Source organism: Eleutherodactylus coqui, chromosome 5 (assembly GCF_035609145.1).
Source record: "Eleutherodactylus coqui strain aEleCoq1 chromosome 5, aEleCoq1.hap1, whole genome shotgun sequence".
NCBI lineage: Eukaryota > Metazoa > Chordata > Amphibia > Anura > Eleutherodactylidae > Eleutherodactylus > Eleutherodactylus coqui.
In genome coordinates, this window is record NC_089841.1 from 9,055,414 (window position 1) to 9,075,748 (window position 20,335).

The window sequence follows — 20,335 nt, forward strand, 5'->3', positions numbered from 1 at the left end:
TTATCACCCGCAGGGACCAGGACCGACGACTGTCACAATGTAACCACAAGTATCAGCAATCACAAAGGCCAGGACCGATGACTGTCACAATGTAACCACAAGTATCAGCAGCCGCAGGGACCAGGACCGACGACTGTCACAATGTAACCACAAGTATTATCACCCGCAGGGACCAGGACCGACGACTGTCACAATGTAACCTCAAGTATCAGCAGCCACAGGGACGAGGACCGACGACTGTCACAATGAAACCACAAGTATCATCACCCACAGGGACCAGGACCAATAACTGTCACAATGTAACCACAAGTATTATCACCCGCAGGGACCAGGACCGACGACTGTCACAATGTAACCACAAATATCAGCAGCCGAATGACCAGGACCGACGACTGTCACAATGTAACCACAAGTATCAGCAGCCGCAGGGACCAGGACCGACGACTGTCACAATGTAACCACAAGTACCAGCAACCTCAAGGACCAGGACTGACGACTGTCACAATGTAACCACAAGTTTCAGCAACCGCAGGGACCAGGACCGACGACTGTCACAATGTAACCACAAGTACCAGCAACCGCAGGGACCAGGACCGATGACTATCACAATGTAACCACAAGTACGAGCAACCGCAGGGACCAGGACCGACGACTGTCACAATGTAACCACAAGTTTCAGCAGCCACAGGGACCAGGACCGACGACTGTCACAATGTAACCACTAGTATCATCACCCGCAGGGACCAGGACCGACGACTGTCACAATCTAACCACTAGTATCAGCACCCGCAGTGACCAGGACTGACGAGTGTGACAACGTAACCACAAGTATCAGCACCCGAATGACCAGGACTGACGACTGTCACAATGTAACCACTAGTATCAGCAGCCACAGGGACCAGGACCGACGACTGTCACAATGTAACCACAAGTATCAGCAGCCACAGGGACCAGGACCGACGACTGTCACAATGTAACCACTAGTATCAGCAGCCACAGGGACCAGGACCGACAACTGTCACAATGTAACCAATAGTATCAGCAACCGGAGTGACCAGGACCGATGACTGTCACAATGTAACCAATAGTATCAGCAGCCGCCGGGACCAGGACCGACGACTGTCACAATGTAACCACAAGTATCAGCACCCGCAGGGACCAGGACCGACGACTGTCACAATGTAATCACAAGTATCAGCAGCCGCAGGGACCAGGACCGACGACTGTCACAATGTAACCACAAGTATCAGCAGCCACAGGGACCAGGACCGACGACTGTCACAATGTAACCACAAGTATCAGCAGCCGCCGGGACCAGGACCGACGACTGTCACAATGTAACCACAAGTATCAGCACCCGCAGGGACCAGGACCGACGACTGTCACAATGTAACCACTAGTATCAGCAGCCACAGGGACCAGGACCGACGACTGTCACAATGTAATCACAAGTATCAGCAACCGGAGTGACCAGGACCAATGACTGTCACAATGTAACCAATAGTATCAGCAGCCGCCGGGACCAGGACCGACGACTGTCACAATGTAACCACAAGTATCAGCAGCCGCCGGGACCAGGACCGACGACTGTCACAATGTAACCACAAGTATCAGCACCCGCAGGGACCAGGACCGACGACTGTCACAATGTAACTACAAGTATCAGCAGCCACAGGGACCAGGACCGACGACTGTCACAATGTAACCACAAGTATCAGCAACCGCAGTGACCAGGACCAATGACTGTCACAATGTAACCAATAGTATCAGCAGCCGCCGGGACCAGGACCGACGACTGTCACAATGTAACCACAAGTATCAGCAGCCGCCGGGACCAGGACCGACAACTGTCACAATGTAACCACAAGTATCAGCAGCCGCAGGGACCAGGACCGACGACTGTCACAATGTAACCACAAGTATCAGCAGCCGAATGACCAGGACCGACAACTGTCACAATGTAACCACAAGTATCAGCAACCGCAGTGACCAGGACCGATGACTGTCACAATGTAACCACAAGTATTATAACCCGCAGGGCCCAGGACCGACGACTGTCACAATGTAACCACAAGTATCAGCAGCCGCAGGGACCAGGACCGATGACTGTCACAATGTAACCACAAGTATCAGCAATCACAAAGGCCAGGACCGATGACTGTCACAATGTAACCACAAGTATCAGCAGCCGCAGGGACCAGGACCGACGACTGTCACAATGTAACCACAAGTATTATAACCCGCAGGGACCAGGACCGACGACTGTCACAATGTAACCACAAGTATCAGCACCCGCAGGGACCAGGACCGACGACTGTCACAATGTAACCACAAGTATCAGCAACCGCAGGGACCAGGACCGACGACTGTCACAATGTAACCAATAGTATCAGCAGCCGAATGACCAGGACCGACGACTGTCACAATGTAACCACAAGTATCAGCAGCCGCAGGGACCAGGACCGACGACTGTCACAATGTAACCACAAGTACCAGCAACCACAGGGACCAGGACCGACGACTGTCACAATGTAACCACAAGTATCAGCACCCGCAGGGACCAGGACCGACGACTGTCACAATGTAACCACAAGTATCAGCAGCCGAATGACCAGGACCGACGACTGTCACAATGTAACCACAAGAATCAGCAGCCGAATGACCAGGACCGACGACTGTCACAATGTAACTACAAGTATCAGCAGCCGCAGGGACCAGGACCGATGACTATCACAATGTAACCACAAGTACCAGCAACCACAGGGATCAGGACCGACGACTGTCACAATGTAACCACAAGTATCAGCAGCCGAATGACCAGGACCGACGACTGTCACAATGTAACCACAAGTATCATCACCCGCAGGGACCAGGACCGACGACTGTCACAATGTAACCACAAGTCTCAGCAACCGCAGTGACCAGGACCGACGACTGTCACAATGTAACCACAAGTATCATCACCCGCAGGGACCAGGACCGACGACTGTCACAATGTAACCACAAGTCTCAGCAACCGCAGTGACCAGGACCGACGACTGTCACAATGTAACCACAAGTATCATCACCCACAGGGACCAGGACTGACGACTATCACAATATAACCACTAGTATCAGCAGCCGCAGTGACCAGGACTGTCACAATGTAACCACAAGTACCAGCACCCGCAGGGACCAGGACCGACGACTGTCAGAATGTAACCACTAGTATCATCACCTGCAGGGACCAGGACCGGACAGAGGATACAGTTGAAACACAAGCATCAGAGGTCTCTGAATCCAATGAGTTCCCGGAGGACGTATATAGTGAGAGCAGCACTTATCTTGTACTGTTTTTATACTCTTGTAACATACAGAGCTGCAATCACAATTCTGCTATTGCATCACGTCTCAGGGGCGTAGCTAAAGCCTCTTGGGCCGGGTGCAAAAGTTTATCTTGGGTCCCCAACTTCTCTTAATCCCTACTCACAGAGGCATAACTTGAAGCTCCTGGGCCCCAATGCAAATCCTGTAACAGGGCCCCCAACTATACTGCTTTATTCATAGTACTGGGCTCCCTGTATAGAGAAGAGAGGCCTTAAGGGGCCCCTAAGGCTCCTGCGCCCGGGTGCAACCCCATTCCCTACAGTTACGGCAGTGCTGAAGCCACAGCCAGAGCTGCAATCACAATCCTGCTATAGTAAGTATCCTATAGACAGTGGGGCAGCAGGGGAGGGGCAGGCATATAAGGGGGTCTGCAACCCTAGAGAGAAAGGCATGGAGGAGGAAGCAAGCAGTAGGTCTGGGGGCCAAACAGCTGCTAGTCATGCAGCGGACGTTGGCGTGGATCCGCGACAAACTCCACACCAAACCACACAAGTAAATTATTCACGCCCTCTTATGAAGAGGTGAAAATCCGCTGCACGACTCCGCCTTGAGCCTCCTGGGAGCAGTAGTCCCCCCGCTGTACAATACTCACATCCAGCTCTCAGCAGCACCGAGTGCAGTAGTTCCCCGGAGCGGCTGTGGCAGCTGTAGTTCCCCATCATGGAGGCTTCTAAATGGGGAAGGTCCAGGTCTCCGAGTTTAGTAACTGACCCCCACGTGACGTTTGACGACCCATTGAACCTCCACTCAAACTCCGAACTGCAGAGAAAGAGGAACAGTCAGCATGGTATCACATGAGCAGGTGCAACACGCTACACGTATGAGCTGCTGGGAGGACCTCCTGAGAGGAGGGGTCAATATCCACAATATAGAACATCAATCACAGCCGAACCTACCGGGCGTCACTGCTGCATCTCAGGGTCACTGCATCTCCAATTCTTCCATAAACTACACCTGGAAGAGACAGAAACATGAAGAGCTCCTCATAGTGACATCATACATCCCATCCTCCTCATTATGACCTCATACATCCCATCCTTCCTATAGTGACCTCATACATCCCATCCTCCTCATAGTGACCTCATACATTCCATCCTCCTCATAGTGACCTCATACATGCCATCCTCCTCATAGTGACCTCATGTATCCCATCCTCCTCATAGTGACCTCATACATCCCATCCTCCTTACAGTGACCTCATACATCCCATCCTCCTCATAGTGACATCATACATTCCATCCTCCTCATAGTCAACTCATACATCCCATCCTCCTTACAGTCACCTCATTCATCCCATCCTCCTTATAGTGAGCTCATACATCCCATCCTCCTTATAGTGACATCATACATCCCATCCTCCTTACAGTGACCTCATACATCCCATCCTCCTCATAGTGACCTCATACATCCCATCCACCTTATAGTGACATCATACATCCCATCCTCCTCATAGTGACATCATACATCCCATCCTCCACATAGTGACCTCGTACATCCCATCCTCCTTACAGTCACCTCATACATCCCATCCTCCTCATAGTGACCTCATACATCTCATCCTCCTTATTGTGACATCATACATCCCATCCACCTTATAGTGACATCATACATCCCATCCTCCACATAGTGACATCATACATCCCATCCTCCTCATAGTGACCTCGTACATCCCATCCTCCTTACAGTCACCTCATACATCCCATCCTCCTCATAGTGACCTCGTACATCCTATCCTCCTTACAGCCACATCATACATCCCATCCTCTTCATAGTGACCTCATATATTGCATCCTCCTTATAGTGACCTCATACACCCCATCCTCCTTACAGTGACCTCATGTATCCCATCCTCCTTATAGTGACCTCATACAGCCCATCCTCCTTATAGTGACCTCATACATCCCATCCTCCTCATAGTGACCTCATACATCCCATCCTCCTCATAGTGACCTCATACATCCCATCCTCCTCATAGTGACCTCATACATCCCATCCTCCTCATAGTGACCTCATACATCCCATCCTCCTTACAGTGTCATCATACACCCACTCCTCATAGTGACCTCATACATCCCATCCTCCTTACAGTGTCATCATACACCCACTCCTCATAGTGACCTCATACATCCCATCCTCCTTACAGTGTCATCATACACCCACTCCTCATAGTGACCTCATACATCCCATCTTCCTCATAGTGATCTCATACATCCCATCCTCCTCATAGGCAACTCCTACATCCCATCCTTCTTACAGTCACCTCATACATCCCATCCTCCTTATAGTGACATCATACATCCCATCCTCCTCATAGTGACATCATACATCCCATCTTCCTCATAGTGACCTCATACATCCCATACAGTCACCTCATACATCCCCTCCTCCTCATAGTGACCTCATACATCCCCTCCTCCTCATAGTGACCTCATACACCCCATCCTCCTTATAGTGACCTCATACATCCCATCCTCCTCCTTATAGTGACCTCATACATCCCATCCTCCTCATAGTGACCTCATAACCCCATCCTCCTTATAGTGACCTCATACATCCCATCCTCCTCATAGTGACCTCATACATCCCTTCCTCCTTACAGTCACCTCATACATCCCTTCCTCCTCATAGTGACATCATACATCCCATCCTCCTTATAGTGACCTCATACATCCCATCCTCCTCATAGTGACCTCATAACCCCATCCTCCTTATAGTGACCTCATACATCCCATCCTCCTCATAGTGACATCATACATCCCATCCTCCTTACAGTCACCTCATACATCCCTTCCTCCTCATAGTGACCTCATACATCCCATCCTCCTTATAGTGACCTCGTACACCCCATCCTCCTTACAGTCACCTCATAAATCCCATCCTCCTTATAGTCACCTCATACATCCCATCCTCCTCATAGTGACCTCATACATCCCATCCTCCTTACAGTGACATCATACATCCCATCCTCCTTACAGTGACCACATATACATGCCATCCTCCTCCTTATAGTGACCTCATACATCCCATCCTCCTTATGGTGGCCTCATACATCCCATCCTCCATATAGTGACCTCATACATCCCATCCTCCTTATGGTGGCCTCATACATCCCATCCTCCATATAGTGACCTCATACATCCCATCCTCCTCATAGTGACGTCATACATCCCATCCTCCTCATAGTGACCTCATACATCCCATCCTCCTTATAGTGGCCTCATACAGCGCATCCTCCATATAGTGACCTCATACATCCCATCCTCCTCATAGTGACCTCGTACACCCCATCCTCCTTATAGTGACATCATACATCCCATCCTCCTTATAGTGACCTCATACATCCCATCCTCCTCATAGTGACCTCGTACACCCCATCCTCCTTATAGTGACATCATACATCCCATCCTCCTTATAGTGACCTCATGCATTCCATCCTCCTTTTAGTGACCTCATGCATCCCACCCTCCTTATAGTGACCACATATACATGCCATCCTCCTACTCATAGTGTCCTCACACATCCCATCCTCCTTATAGTGACCTCATATCTTATCCTCCTCCTTATAGTGACCTCACACATCCCATCCTCCTTATAATCACCTTATACATCCCATCCTCCGTATAGTGACCTCATAAATCTCAAACTCCTCCTCCTATTGACCTCATATAGATTTTATCCTCCTCCTCATAGTGAACTCATTTACATCTCCCCTCCTCCTCATAGTGACATCATACATTTCATGCTCCTCCTTCTAGGTGACCAGCAGGGTTGTTGATCTCAATTGAGCTAAATGGCTGCTTGGGGTTTTTTTTTGCCTTCCTCTGGACCAACAAGGGGGGGTTGAAACAGGCTGAACTAGATGGACATTGTCTTCACTCAGCCTAACATACTATGTTACTATGTTCTAGTGACATCATACATTTCATGCTCCTCCTTCTAGTGACATCTCATCCTTTCCCTTCTAGTGACATCATACATCTTATTTGCTCAACCTCTATGTTGAGGTTCTAGATCTTAGTACACACCATTTCTGCTGTTTTCTGCTCCTATCACCAATTTTGAAATGATTTTGAAATCAACTAAGGCTTCTACTGTGGTCTGCATGTATTTAGGAGTCTGCTGAGGTGGATCATATGCTGTAGGTTTTGGAGGCGTGTCCTACATAAATGGGTGGGTCATAAAGAACTCTGCAGGTTCTGGTCCACACCCATACTATATTGGACGATATAGCTGAGCTGGAGACCCTGTATAGAAGAATCAGCCATCTGACCATAAACATCCACTGCAGTCACTGCATATATGGAGTGAACACGACCCGCTCCCAACATGGAAATCTAAAGGGTTCACGTACCTTCCTCCTCCCACATATGTGAAGACAGCGACACGGAAATGGTAGTCACAGTGAGAAGACACATCACCCGGCTAAGACATTGTGCCAAGCTGCTGCGCATCTGGAAGAGAAAACATAGTTACATGGAGATGACCTGTGTGTGGAGACATCGCAGCAGCAGCTCCTCCGGCCAGCTCAGAGAGGACTGAGAATCAGATGTGCAGCCTGCAGAGGAGAAGCTGGTGAGATACAAGTCATAGGATTGTAGTGTTACATATGGCAAAGCCCAGCACAAGGCAACAGAGCAAAGCACAAGAGAGCGCAGCACCCCTAATATTCTCTGCACCCCACTACTCCATGTACTCCTGTTCTTCCCTGCACCCCTACTATTCTCTGGACCCTTACTCCTTCCCGTACCCCATACTATTCCCAGTATCCCAACCACATCCTGGGACGTCTATTCTTCTTTCTCATATTTCCTACATCCCAAATATTCCCAACGCATCTGCTATGCACTATACTTCCAATGTTCAGTGCACCTCTTATATGTCTTGTAGCCCTTCCATTCACTACACCCCTAATATTCACTGTACCCCGTCATTCACTGCCCCCATAATATCCTCTGCACCCCTGTCATTTGCTGTACCCCTATTTTTCCCTGTACCCTTACTTTCCCCCCACACTGCTTCTATTCTCTGTACCCCCAGTATCCCCCCTAACTTTGCTATTCCCTGTACCCCTTTTATTGCCCGTACGGCTTCTAGACCCCCCCCCCCCCTCCTGTGGATCACAGATGGAGCCTCATCACTGCAGTTTATTACATATGATGGATTCCCCTTCTATAGTCACTGCGTCTTCCCACAATGCCCTGCTCTATCTCATCTTCTACTGCTCTGATCATCCTGAACTCCTGGTATATGAACAGAATGCAAGAACTGTAGTCAAGACTGACACCTAAACAGGTAGATGATGAAGAGGAGGAGGATATGACATCTGATACTGATAACATATTACATTGTACACTTTCTAATGACACGAAGACATGGAAGGTTTTATAATAAGCCCCTCCCCCTCTACAGGCGGTTGTCTGACACGTATAATAGGTGTCAGAGATTACTTGTCATTCACGGTCTGCTTATAACGGCGGCATTCGTTGCTGCGCAGATGTTCAGGCGGATGCTCGCAGGCCGCGTCGTGCACGGATTATTTTCTAGAGGCTCCCAGCTATGGGTGTCATGTAAGCCATCTGCATACTACTGAACCCCCAGGTGACATCCACTAATGCGGCCTCATCAGGATGAGCTCTACTCCCCATCGCCTCCAGTCCTCCATATAACTAGTCATTCCATTCATGAACCAGGAGGCTCAGGATGAACAGAGCTATAAGTGCCATCTGGATGGTGCTGCAGAGCAGGGGATTATGGGAAGCCAGAATGACTATTCATAATTAGAAGAATCCACCATGTGATATAAACCCCATGATTATCACCTGTAATAATGCTGCATCTGGAGATTGGTGATATGGAAGATACTGTCCGGGGTCATAGAAGGAGACACAGCAGAGAATATAGACATGTGCACAACACCAGCATGTCCTGTATATGATATTACACTATATAATAACATATTACGGTGGGTGACTGTATGACACTAAAATATACATCATGACATACCATATTATACACTAATGTTACTGACCAATATCGATACAGCACCATATTGCACCCTGATATATCACACTGCATCATATAACACCTGGATATACCTCACAGCTCCATATTATACGCCGATATACCACATCGCCTCAAATTACACCCCGATATACCACACTGCCCCATATTACACCCCGATATACCACACTTCCCCATATTACACCCTGATATACCACACTGCCCCATATTACACCCAGATATACCACACTGCCCCATATTACAGCTGGATATACCTCACAGAACCATATTATACCCCGATATACCACACTGCATCATATAACACCTGGATATACCTCACAGCACCATATTATACCCTGATATATCACACTGCATCATATAACACCTGGATATACCTCACAGCACCATATTATACCCCGATATACCACACTGCCCCATATTACACCCAGATATACCACACTGCCCCATATTACAGCTGGATATACCTCACAGCACCATATTATACCCCGATATACCACATTGCCTCAAATTACACCCCGATATACCACATTGCCCCATATTAACACCGATATACCACACTGCCCCATATTACACCACTATATACCACATTGCACCATATTACACCACGATATACCACATTGCACCATATTACACCACGATATACCACACTGCATCATATTACACCTAGATATACCACACAGCACCATATTATACCCTGATATACCACATTGCCCCTTATTACACCAGGATATACCACACTGCCCCATATTACACCATGATATACCACACTGCCCCATATTACACCATGATATACCACACTGCCCTATATTACACCACGATATACCACACTGCCCTATATTACACCCAGATATACCACAGTGCACCATATTACACCCAGATATACCATATGAAGCCATAATACATCATGACAGAGCACAATATTTCCACATGCTTTACCATAAAACACTATAGGATGTCATATTATACACCATATAACTGTATATTACACTATGATATACCACACTGCCCCATATTACACCCCAATATACCACACTGCCCCATATTACACCCCGATATACCACACAGCCCCATATTACACTACGATATACCACACTGCCCTATATTGCACCCAGATAAACCACATTGCCCCATATTACACCTCGATATACCATATGAAGGCATAATACATCATGACAGAGCACAATATTTCCACATACTTTACCATAAAACACTATAGGATGTCATATTATACACCATATAACTGTATATTACACTATGATATACCATACAACAATATATATTACGTCAAGTTATACCATTTTACACCACAATATAGACAATTAGTCTGAAGGCCAAACGTCAGATAAGCCGTTGTGAAGAATTGCTGGCCACAATCTAACCTGTATAACCCTTCTACAGGGGTGCAGTCTCCCGGCTGTTTCCGGATCTCCCATAGCTTTGCATACCGCACCGTGCATCACTCCATAAAAGGAAGAGGAACAGAGCCCCCATTCTATTAATCAGTGGGGTCCCAGCTGTTAGGACCCCCCTCCCAATTTATCACGTCTCCTTTCATCAGAGGTTTATAACAGGAATGTTAGAAAAGTCCTTTATAGAGATTCTCCCCTCTGGACACAGCGAGACCTTTGGGTGCCCCTCGCTCCCGTGCAGCTATCTGCGATACCCCACATCACCACTTATCACAGGAGACTCGGGCACTTCCAAAGATGGCAGATCTGGCAGCCTATATAGTGGTACCCCATTGCTTCTAGTCACCCTATTATCACCCCTGGCCAGCTGCTGCACGAGGCGACCGCCAGTAGGGAGGGTCTTACAACAAAACGCACTAGTACAGTATCTGGAAGAAGAAAGGTAATGAAGGAACATCAGATACTGGGGGAACAACACCCAGCAGAGGGGGGAGTCTGGAATATCATGAGCAACAATGTATCCATCTGTCTACAGTGGAGCGGATGTACAAGGAGCCTCATCAGGTCGCACTGCAACAATGTATCCACCTCCCTGCAGTGCAGCAGATGTACAAGGAGCCTCATCAGGTCGCACTGCAACAATGTATCCATCTCCCTGCACTGCAGCGGATGTACAAGGAGCCTCATCAGGTCACACAGCAACAATGTATCCACCTCCCTGCAGTGCAGCGGATGTACAAGGAGCCTCATCAGGTCGCACTGCAACAATGTATCCATCTCCCTGCAGTGCAGCAGATGTACAAGGAGCCTCATCAGGTCGCACTGCAACAATGTATCCATCTCCCTGCAGTGCAGCAGATGTACGAGGAGCCTCATCAGGTCACACAGCAACAATGTATCCACCTCCCTGCAGTGCAGCGGATGTACAAGGAGCCTCATCAGGTCGCACTGCAACAATGTATCCATCTCCCTGCACTGCAGCAGATGTACAAGGAGCCTCATCAGGTCGCACTGCAACAATGTATCCATCTCCCTGCAGTGCAGCAGATGTACAAGGAGCCTCATCAGGTCGCACTGCAACAATGTATCCATCTCCCTGCAGTGCAGCAGATGTACAAGGAGCCTCATCAGGTCGCACTGCAACAATGTAACAGTGTAGCGCAGGGGAACAACGTTTTCTGGTCTGAGGGCCGCGTTGCCATACTCAACCACTTCCAAGTGTCACAAGGGGATTCCCATCTGAAACATTTATGGCATTTCCAAAGTACCGTGTTTCCCCGAAAATAAGACAGTGTCTTATATTAATTTTTGTTAAAAAGGGGTTTACCTTTTTTACATATATAGCTGCCTGGACACTATTTAAATTGACTTTTTAAATTACCTGTTAGCAGGGCTTAATTTTGGAGTAGGGATTATATTTCAAGCATCCTCAAAAAAACTGAAAAATCATTTTGCATCCTCAAAAATTCTGGAAAATCATGCTAGGTCTTATTTTCAGGGTATGTCTTATTTTCAGGGAAACAAGGTATATGCTGATATAAATCGAAGTTCCACTTCTAGGACTCCCACTTATTGGGAGAATGGGGGTCAGCTCCCACAACCGTCCTCGTAATCAGCACTCCAAAGAGGAGGAGACAAGGCAGGTGGCTCTCTTCATTGTAGATGATGGAAGTCTAGGTAATGACCCAGAATTTGATAAGTCTTATAAACTACAATGTAGAGAGCTGCCTGCAAATACCACGGCTCTACCTCATAGGTGTACTCATTTCTGGAGTACTTGTCCTAGTATATAGGAGACCAGACATGACTACACAGGGCACCCTTAGTACTTGTCCTAATATATAGGGACCAGACATGACTACACAGGACACCCTTAGTACTTGTCCTAATATATAGGAGACCAGACAGGACTACACAGGGCACCCTTAGTACTTGTCCTAATATATAGGAGACCAGACAGGACTACACAGGGCACCCTTAGTACTTGTCCTAATATACAGGGGACCAGACATGACTACACAGGGCACCCTTAGTACTTGTCCTAATATATAGGGACCAGACATGACTACACAGGGCACCCTTAGTACTTGTCCTAATATATAGGGACCAGACATGACTACACAGGGCGCCCTTAGTACTTGTCCTAATATATAGGAGACCAGACATGGCTACACAGGGCACCCTTAGTACTTGTCCTAATATATAGGGACCCAGACATGACTACACAGGGCACCCTTAGTACTTGTCCCAATATATAGAGGACCCAGACATGACTACACAGGGCACCCTTAGTACTTGTCCTCATATATAGGAGCCCAGACATGGCTACACAGGGCACCCTTAGTACTTCTCCTAATATATAGGGACCAGACATGACTACACAGGGCACCCTTAGTACTTGTCCTAATATATAGGGGACCCAGACATGACTACACAGGGCACCCTTAGTACTTGTCCTAATATATAGACCAGACATGGCTACACAGGGCACCCTTAGTACTTGTCCTAATATATAGACCAGACATGACTACACAGGACACCCTTAGTACTTGTCCTCATATATAGGAGCCCAGACATGACTACACAGGGCACCCTTAGTACTTGTCCTAATATATAGGGACCAGACATGGCTACACAGGACACCCTTAGTACTTGTCCTAATATATATAGGGGCCCAGACATGCCTACACAGGGCACCCTTAGTACTTGTCCTAATATATATAGACCAGACATGACTACACAGGGCACCCTTAGTACTTGTCCTAATATATAGACCAGAAATGACTACACAGGACACCCTTAGTACTGGTCCTAATATATAGACCAGACATAACTACACAGGACACCCTTAGTACTTGTCCTAATATATAGGGACCAGACATGACTACACAGGGCACCCTTAGTACTTGTCCTAATATATAGGGACCAGACATGACTACACAGGGCGCCCTTAGTACTTGTCCCAATATATAGAGGACCCAGACATGACTACACAGGGCACCCTTAGTACTTGTCCTCATATATAGGAGCCCAGACATGGCTACACAGTGTACCCTTAGTACTTGTCCTCATATATAGGAGCCCAGACATGACTACACAGGGCACCCTTAGTACTTGTCCTAATATATAGGGACCAGACATGGCTACACAGGACACCCTTAGTACTTGTCCTAATATATATAGGGGCCCAGACATGCCTACACAGGGCACCCTTAGTACTTGTCCTAATATATAGGGACCAGACATGGCTACACAGGACACCCTTAGTACTTGTCCTAATATATATAGGGGCCCAGACATGCCTACACAGGACACCCTTAGTACTTGTCCTAATATATAGACCAGGCATGACTACACAGGGCACCCTTAGTACTTGTCCTAATATATATAGACCAGACATGACTACACAGGGCACCCTTAGTACTTGTCCTAATATATAGACCAGACATGACTACACAGGGCACCCTTAGTACTTGTCCTAATATATAGACCAGACATGACTACACAGGACACCCTTAGTACTGGTCCTAATATATAGACCAGACATAACTACACAGGACACCCTTAGTACTTGTCCTAATATATAAGGACCAGACATGACAACACAGGGCACCCTTAGTACTTGTCCCAGTATATATGGGACTAACATGGCTACACAGGGCACCCTTAGTACTTGTCCTAATATATAGGGGACCAAGACATGACTACACAGGGCACCCTTAGTACTTGTCCTAATATATAGGGACCAGACATGACTACACAGGACACCCTTAGTACTTGTCCTAATATATAGACCAGACATGACTACACAGGACACCCTTAGTACTGGTCCTAATATATAGACCAGACATAACTACACAGGACACCCTTAGTACTTGTCCTAATATATAGGGACCAGACATGACTACACAGGGCACCCTTAGTACTTGTCCTAATATATAGGGACCAGACATGACTACACAGGGCGCCCTTAGTACTTGTCCCAATATATAGAGGACCCAGACATGACTACACAGGGCACCCTTAGTACTTGTCCTCATATATAGGAGCCCAGACATGGCTACACAGGGCACCCTTAGTACTTGTCCTAGTATATAGGGACCAGACATGGCTACACAGGACACCCTTAGTACTTGTCCTAATATATAGGGGCCCAGACATGCCTACACAGGGCACCCTTAGTACTTGTCCTAATATATAGACCAGACATGGCTACACAGGGCACCCTTAGTACTTGTCCTAATATATAGAGACCAGACATGACTACACAGGACACCCTTAGTACTGGTCCTAATATATAGACCAGACATAACTACACAGGACACCCTTAGTACTTGTCCTCATATATAGGGACCAGACATGGCTACACAGGGCACCCTTAGTACTTGTCCTAATATATAGGGGCCCAGACATGCCTACACAGGGCACCCTTAGTACTTGTCCTAATATATACACCAGACATGGCTATACAGGGCACCCTTAGTACTTGTCCTAATATATAGAGGACCAGACATGACTACACAGGACACCCTTAGTACTTGTCCTCATATATAGGGACCAGACATGACTACACAGGACACCCTTAGTACTTGTCCTAATATATAGGGGACCCAGACATGACTACACAGGGCACCCTTAGTACTTGTCCTAATATATAGGGACCAGACATGACTACACAGGGCACCCTTAGTACTTGTCCTAATATATAGAGGACCAGACATGACTACACAGGACACCCTTAGTACTTGTCCTAATATATAGACCAGACATGACTACACAGGACACCATTAGTACTTGTCCTAATATATAGGGACCAGACATGACTACACAGGGCACCCTTAGTACTTGTCCTAATATATAGACCAGACATGACTACACAGGGAACCCTTAGTACTTGTCCTAATATATAGGGGACCAGACATGACTACACAAGGCACCCTTAGTACTTGTCCTAATATATAGGGGACCAGACATGACTACACAGGGCACCCTTAGTACTTGTCCTAATATATAGGGGACCAGACATGACTACACAGGGCACCCTTAGTACTTGTCCTAATACATAGGGACCAGACATGGCTACACAGGGCACCCTTAGTACTTGTCCTAATATATAGGGACCAGACATGACTACACAGTGCACCCTTAGTACTTGTCCTAATATATAGGGACCAGACATGACTACACAGGACACCCTTAGTACTTGTCCTAATATATAGGGACCAGACATGACTACACAGGGCACCCTTAGTACTTGTCCTAATATATAGGGACCAGACATGACTACACAGGGCAGCCTTAGTACTTGTCCTAATATATAGAGGACCAGACATGACTACACAGTGCACACTTAGTACTTGTCCTAATATATAGGGGACCAGACATGACTACACAGGGCACCCTTAGTACTTGTCCTAATATATATAGACCAGACATGACTACACAGGGCACCCTTAGTACTTGTCCTTATATATAGGGACCAGACATGACTACACAGGGCACCCTTAGTACTTGTCCTAATATATAGGAGACCAGACATGACTACACAGGACACCCTTAGTACTTGTCCTAATATATAGACCAGACATGAATACACAGGACACCCTTAGTACTTGTCCTAATATATAGGAGACCAGACATGACTACACAGGGCACCCTTAGTACTTGTCCTAATATATAGGAGACCAGACATGGCTACACAGGGCACCCTTAGTACTTGTCCTAATATATAGACCAGACATGAATACACAGGACACCCTTAGTACTTGTCCTAATATATAGGAGACCAGACATGACTACACAGGACCCCCTTAGTACTTGTCCTAATATATAGGAGACCAGACATGACTACACAGGACACCCTTAGTACTTGTCCTAATATATAGACCAGACATGAATACACAGGGCACCCTTAGTACTTGTCCTAATATATAGGAGACCAGACATGACTACACAGGGCACCCTTAGTACTTGTCCTAATATATAGGAGACCAGACATGACTACACAAGGCACCCTTAGTACTTGTACTAATATATAGACCAGACATGACTACACAGGGCACCCTTAGTACTTGTCCTATATATAGGGGACCAAACATGACTACACAGGACACCCTTAGTACTTGTCCTAATATATAGACCAGACATGGCTACACAGGGCACCCTTAGTACTTGTCCTAATATATATAGACCAGACATGACTACACAGGGCACCCTTAGTACTTGTCCTAATATATAGGGACCAGACATGACTACACAGGACACCCTTAGTACTTGTCCTAATATATAGGGACCAGACATGACTACACAGGGCACCCTTAGTACTTGTCCTAATATATAGGAGACCAGACATGACTACACAGGGCACCCTTAGTACTTGTCCTAATATATAGGGACCAGACATGACTACACAGGACACCCTTAGTACTTGTCCTAATATATAGAGGACCAGACATGACTACACAGGGCACCCTTAGTACTTGTCCTCATATATAGGAGCCCAGACATGACTACACAGGGCACCCTTAGTACTTGTCCTAATATATAGACCAGACATGACTACACAGGACACCCTTAGTACTTGTCCTAATATATAGACCAGACATGACTACACAGGACACCCTTAGTACTTGTCCTCATATATAGGGACCAGACATGACTACACAGGACACCCTTAGTACTTGTTCTAATATATAGACCAGACATGATTACACAGGGCACCCTTAGTACTTGTCCTAATATATAGGGGACCCAGACATGACTACACAGGGCACCCTTAGTACTTGTCCTAATATATAGGGACCAGACATGACTACACAGGGCACCCTTAGTACTTGTCCTAATATATAGGAGACCAGACATGACTACACAGGGCACCCTTAGTACTTGTCCTAATATATAGGGGACCAAGACATGACTACACAGGGCACCCTTAGTACTTGTCCTAATATATAGGGGACCAGACATGACTACACAGGGCACCCTTAGTACTTGTCCTAATACATAGGGACCAGACATGGCTACACAGGGCACCCTTAGTACTTGTCCTAATATATAGGGACCAGACATGACTACACAGTGCACCCTTAGTACTTGTCCTAATATATAGGGACCAGACATGACTACACAGGACACCCTTAGTACTTGTCCTAATATATAGGGACCAGACATGACTACACAGGGCACCCTTAGTACTTGTCCTAATATATAGAGGACCAGACATGACTACAGAGGACACCCTTAGTACTTGTCCTAATATATAGGAGACCAGACAGGGCTACACAGGGCACCCTTAGTACTTGTCCTAATATATATAGACCAGACATGACTACACAGGGCACCCTTAGTACTTGTCCTAATATATAGGGACCAGACATGACTACACAGGGCACCCTTAGTACTTGTCCTAATATATAGGAGACCAGACATGACTACACAGGGCACCCTTAGTACTTGTCCTAATATATAGACCAGACATGAATACACAGGACACCCTTAGTACTTGTCCTAATATATAGGAGACCAGACATGACTACACAGGACACCCTTAGTACTTGTCCTAATATATAGGAGACCAGGCATGACTACACAGGACACCCTTAGTACTTGTCCTAATATATAGTAGACCAGACATGACTACACAGGGCACCCTTAGTACTTGTCCTAATACATAGAGACCAGACATGACTACACAGGACACCCTTAGTACTTGTCCTAATATATAGGAGACCAGACATGACTACACAGGGCACCCTTAGTACTTGTCCTAATATATAGGAGACCAGACATGGCTACACAGGGCACCCTTAGTACTTGTCCTAATATATAGACCAGACATGAATACACAGGACACCCTTAGTACTTGTCCTAATATATAGGAGACCAGACATGACTACACAGGACCCCCTTAGTACTTGTCCTAATATATAGGAGACCAGACATGACTACACAGGACACCCTTAGTACTTGTCCTAATATATAGACCAGACATGAATACACAGGACACCCTTAGTACTTGTCCTAATATATAGGAGACCAGACATGACTACACAGGGCACCCTTAGTACTTGTCCTAATATATAGGAGACCAGACATGGCTACACAGGGCACCCTTAGTACTTGTCCGAATATAGAGGAGACCAGACATGACTACACAGGGCACCCTTAGTACTTGTCCTAATATATAGACCAGACATGAATACACAGGACACCCTTAGTACTTGTCCTAATATATAGGAGACCAGACATGACTACACAGGGCACCCTTAGTACTTGTCCTAATATATAGGAGACCAGACATGACTACACAGGACACCCTTAGTACTTGTCCTAATATATAGGAGACCAGGCATGACTACACAGGACACCCTTAGTACTTGTCCTAATATATAGTAGACCAGACATGACTACACAGGGCACCCTTAGTACTTGTCCTAATACATAGAGACCAGACATGACTACACAGGACACCCTTAGTACTTGTCCTAATATATAGGAGACCAGACATGACTACACAGGGCACCCTTAGTACTTGTCCTAATATATAGGAGACCAGACATGGCTACACAGGGCACCCTTAGTACTTGTCCTAATATATAGACCAGACATGAATACACAGGACACCCTTAGTACTTGTCCTAATATATAGGAGACCAGACATGACTACACAGGACCCCCTTAGTACTTGTCCTAATATATAGGAGACCAGACATGACTACACAGGACACCCTTAGTACTTGTCCTAATATATAGGGACCAGACATGACTACACAGGGCACCCTTAGTACTTGTCCTAATATATAGGAGACCAGACATGACTACACAGGGCACCCTTAGTACTTGTCCTAATATATAGGGACCAGACATGACTACACAGGGCACCCTTAGTACTTGTCCTCATATATAGGAGCCCAGACATGACTACACAGGGCACCCTTAGTACTTGTCCTAATATATAGGGACCAGACATGGCTACACAGGACACCCTTAGTACTTGTCCTAATATATATAGGGGCCCATACATGCCTACACAGGGCACCCTTAGTACTTGTCCTAATATATAGACCAGACATGGCTACACAGGGCACCCTTAGTACTTGTCCTAATATATATAGACCAGACATGACTACACAGGGCACCCTTAGTACTTGTCCTAATATATAGAGACCAGACATGACTACACAGGACACCCTTAGTACTGGTCCTAATATATAGACCAGACATAACTACACAGGGCACCCTTAGTACTTGTCCTAATATATAGACCAGACATGACTACACAGGACACCCTTAGTACTTGTCCTCATATATAGGGACCAGACATGACTACACAGGACACCCTTAGTACTTGTTCTAATATATAGACCAGACATGATTACACAGGGCACCCTTAGTACTTGTCCTAATATATAGGGGACCCAGACATGACTACACAGGGCACCCTTAGTACTTGTCCTAATATATAGGGACCAGACATGACTACACAGGGCACCCTTAGTACTTGTCCTAATATATAGGAGACCAGACATGACTACACAGGG

At 46.6% G+C, this 20,335-nt stretch overlaps 1 protein-coding gene across 3 annotated transcripts in view; it reads right to left on the minus strand.

Moving 5' to 3' along the window:
- IL11RA (interleukin 11 receptor subunit alpha) overlaps nt 1-20,335 on the minus strand; it is a 190,967-nt gene that overhangs the window by 47,558 nt on the left and 123,074 nt on the right. For all 3 annotated transcript variants that reach the window (XR_010792771.1, XM_066602297.1, XM_066602296.1), the window contains exons 2-4: nt 7,718-7,817; nt 4,263-4,320; nt 3,959-4,125 (exon numbers count right to left, since the gene is read on the minus strand). Coding sequence is in view for 2 of the 3 variants with exons in the window: in XM_066602297.1 (XP_066458394.1) it covers nt 3,959-4,125; nt 4,263-4,320; nt 7,718-7,817 (325 nt within the window). In the remaining variant the exon portion in view is untranslated. The remainder of the gene's footprint in view (nt 1-3,958; nt 4,126-4,262; nt 4,321-7,717; nt 7,818-20,335) is intronic.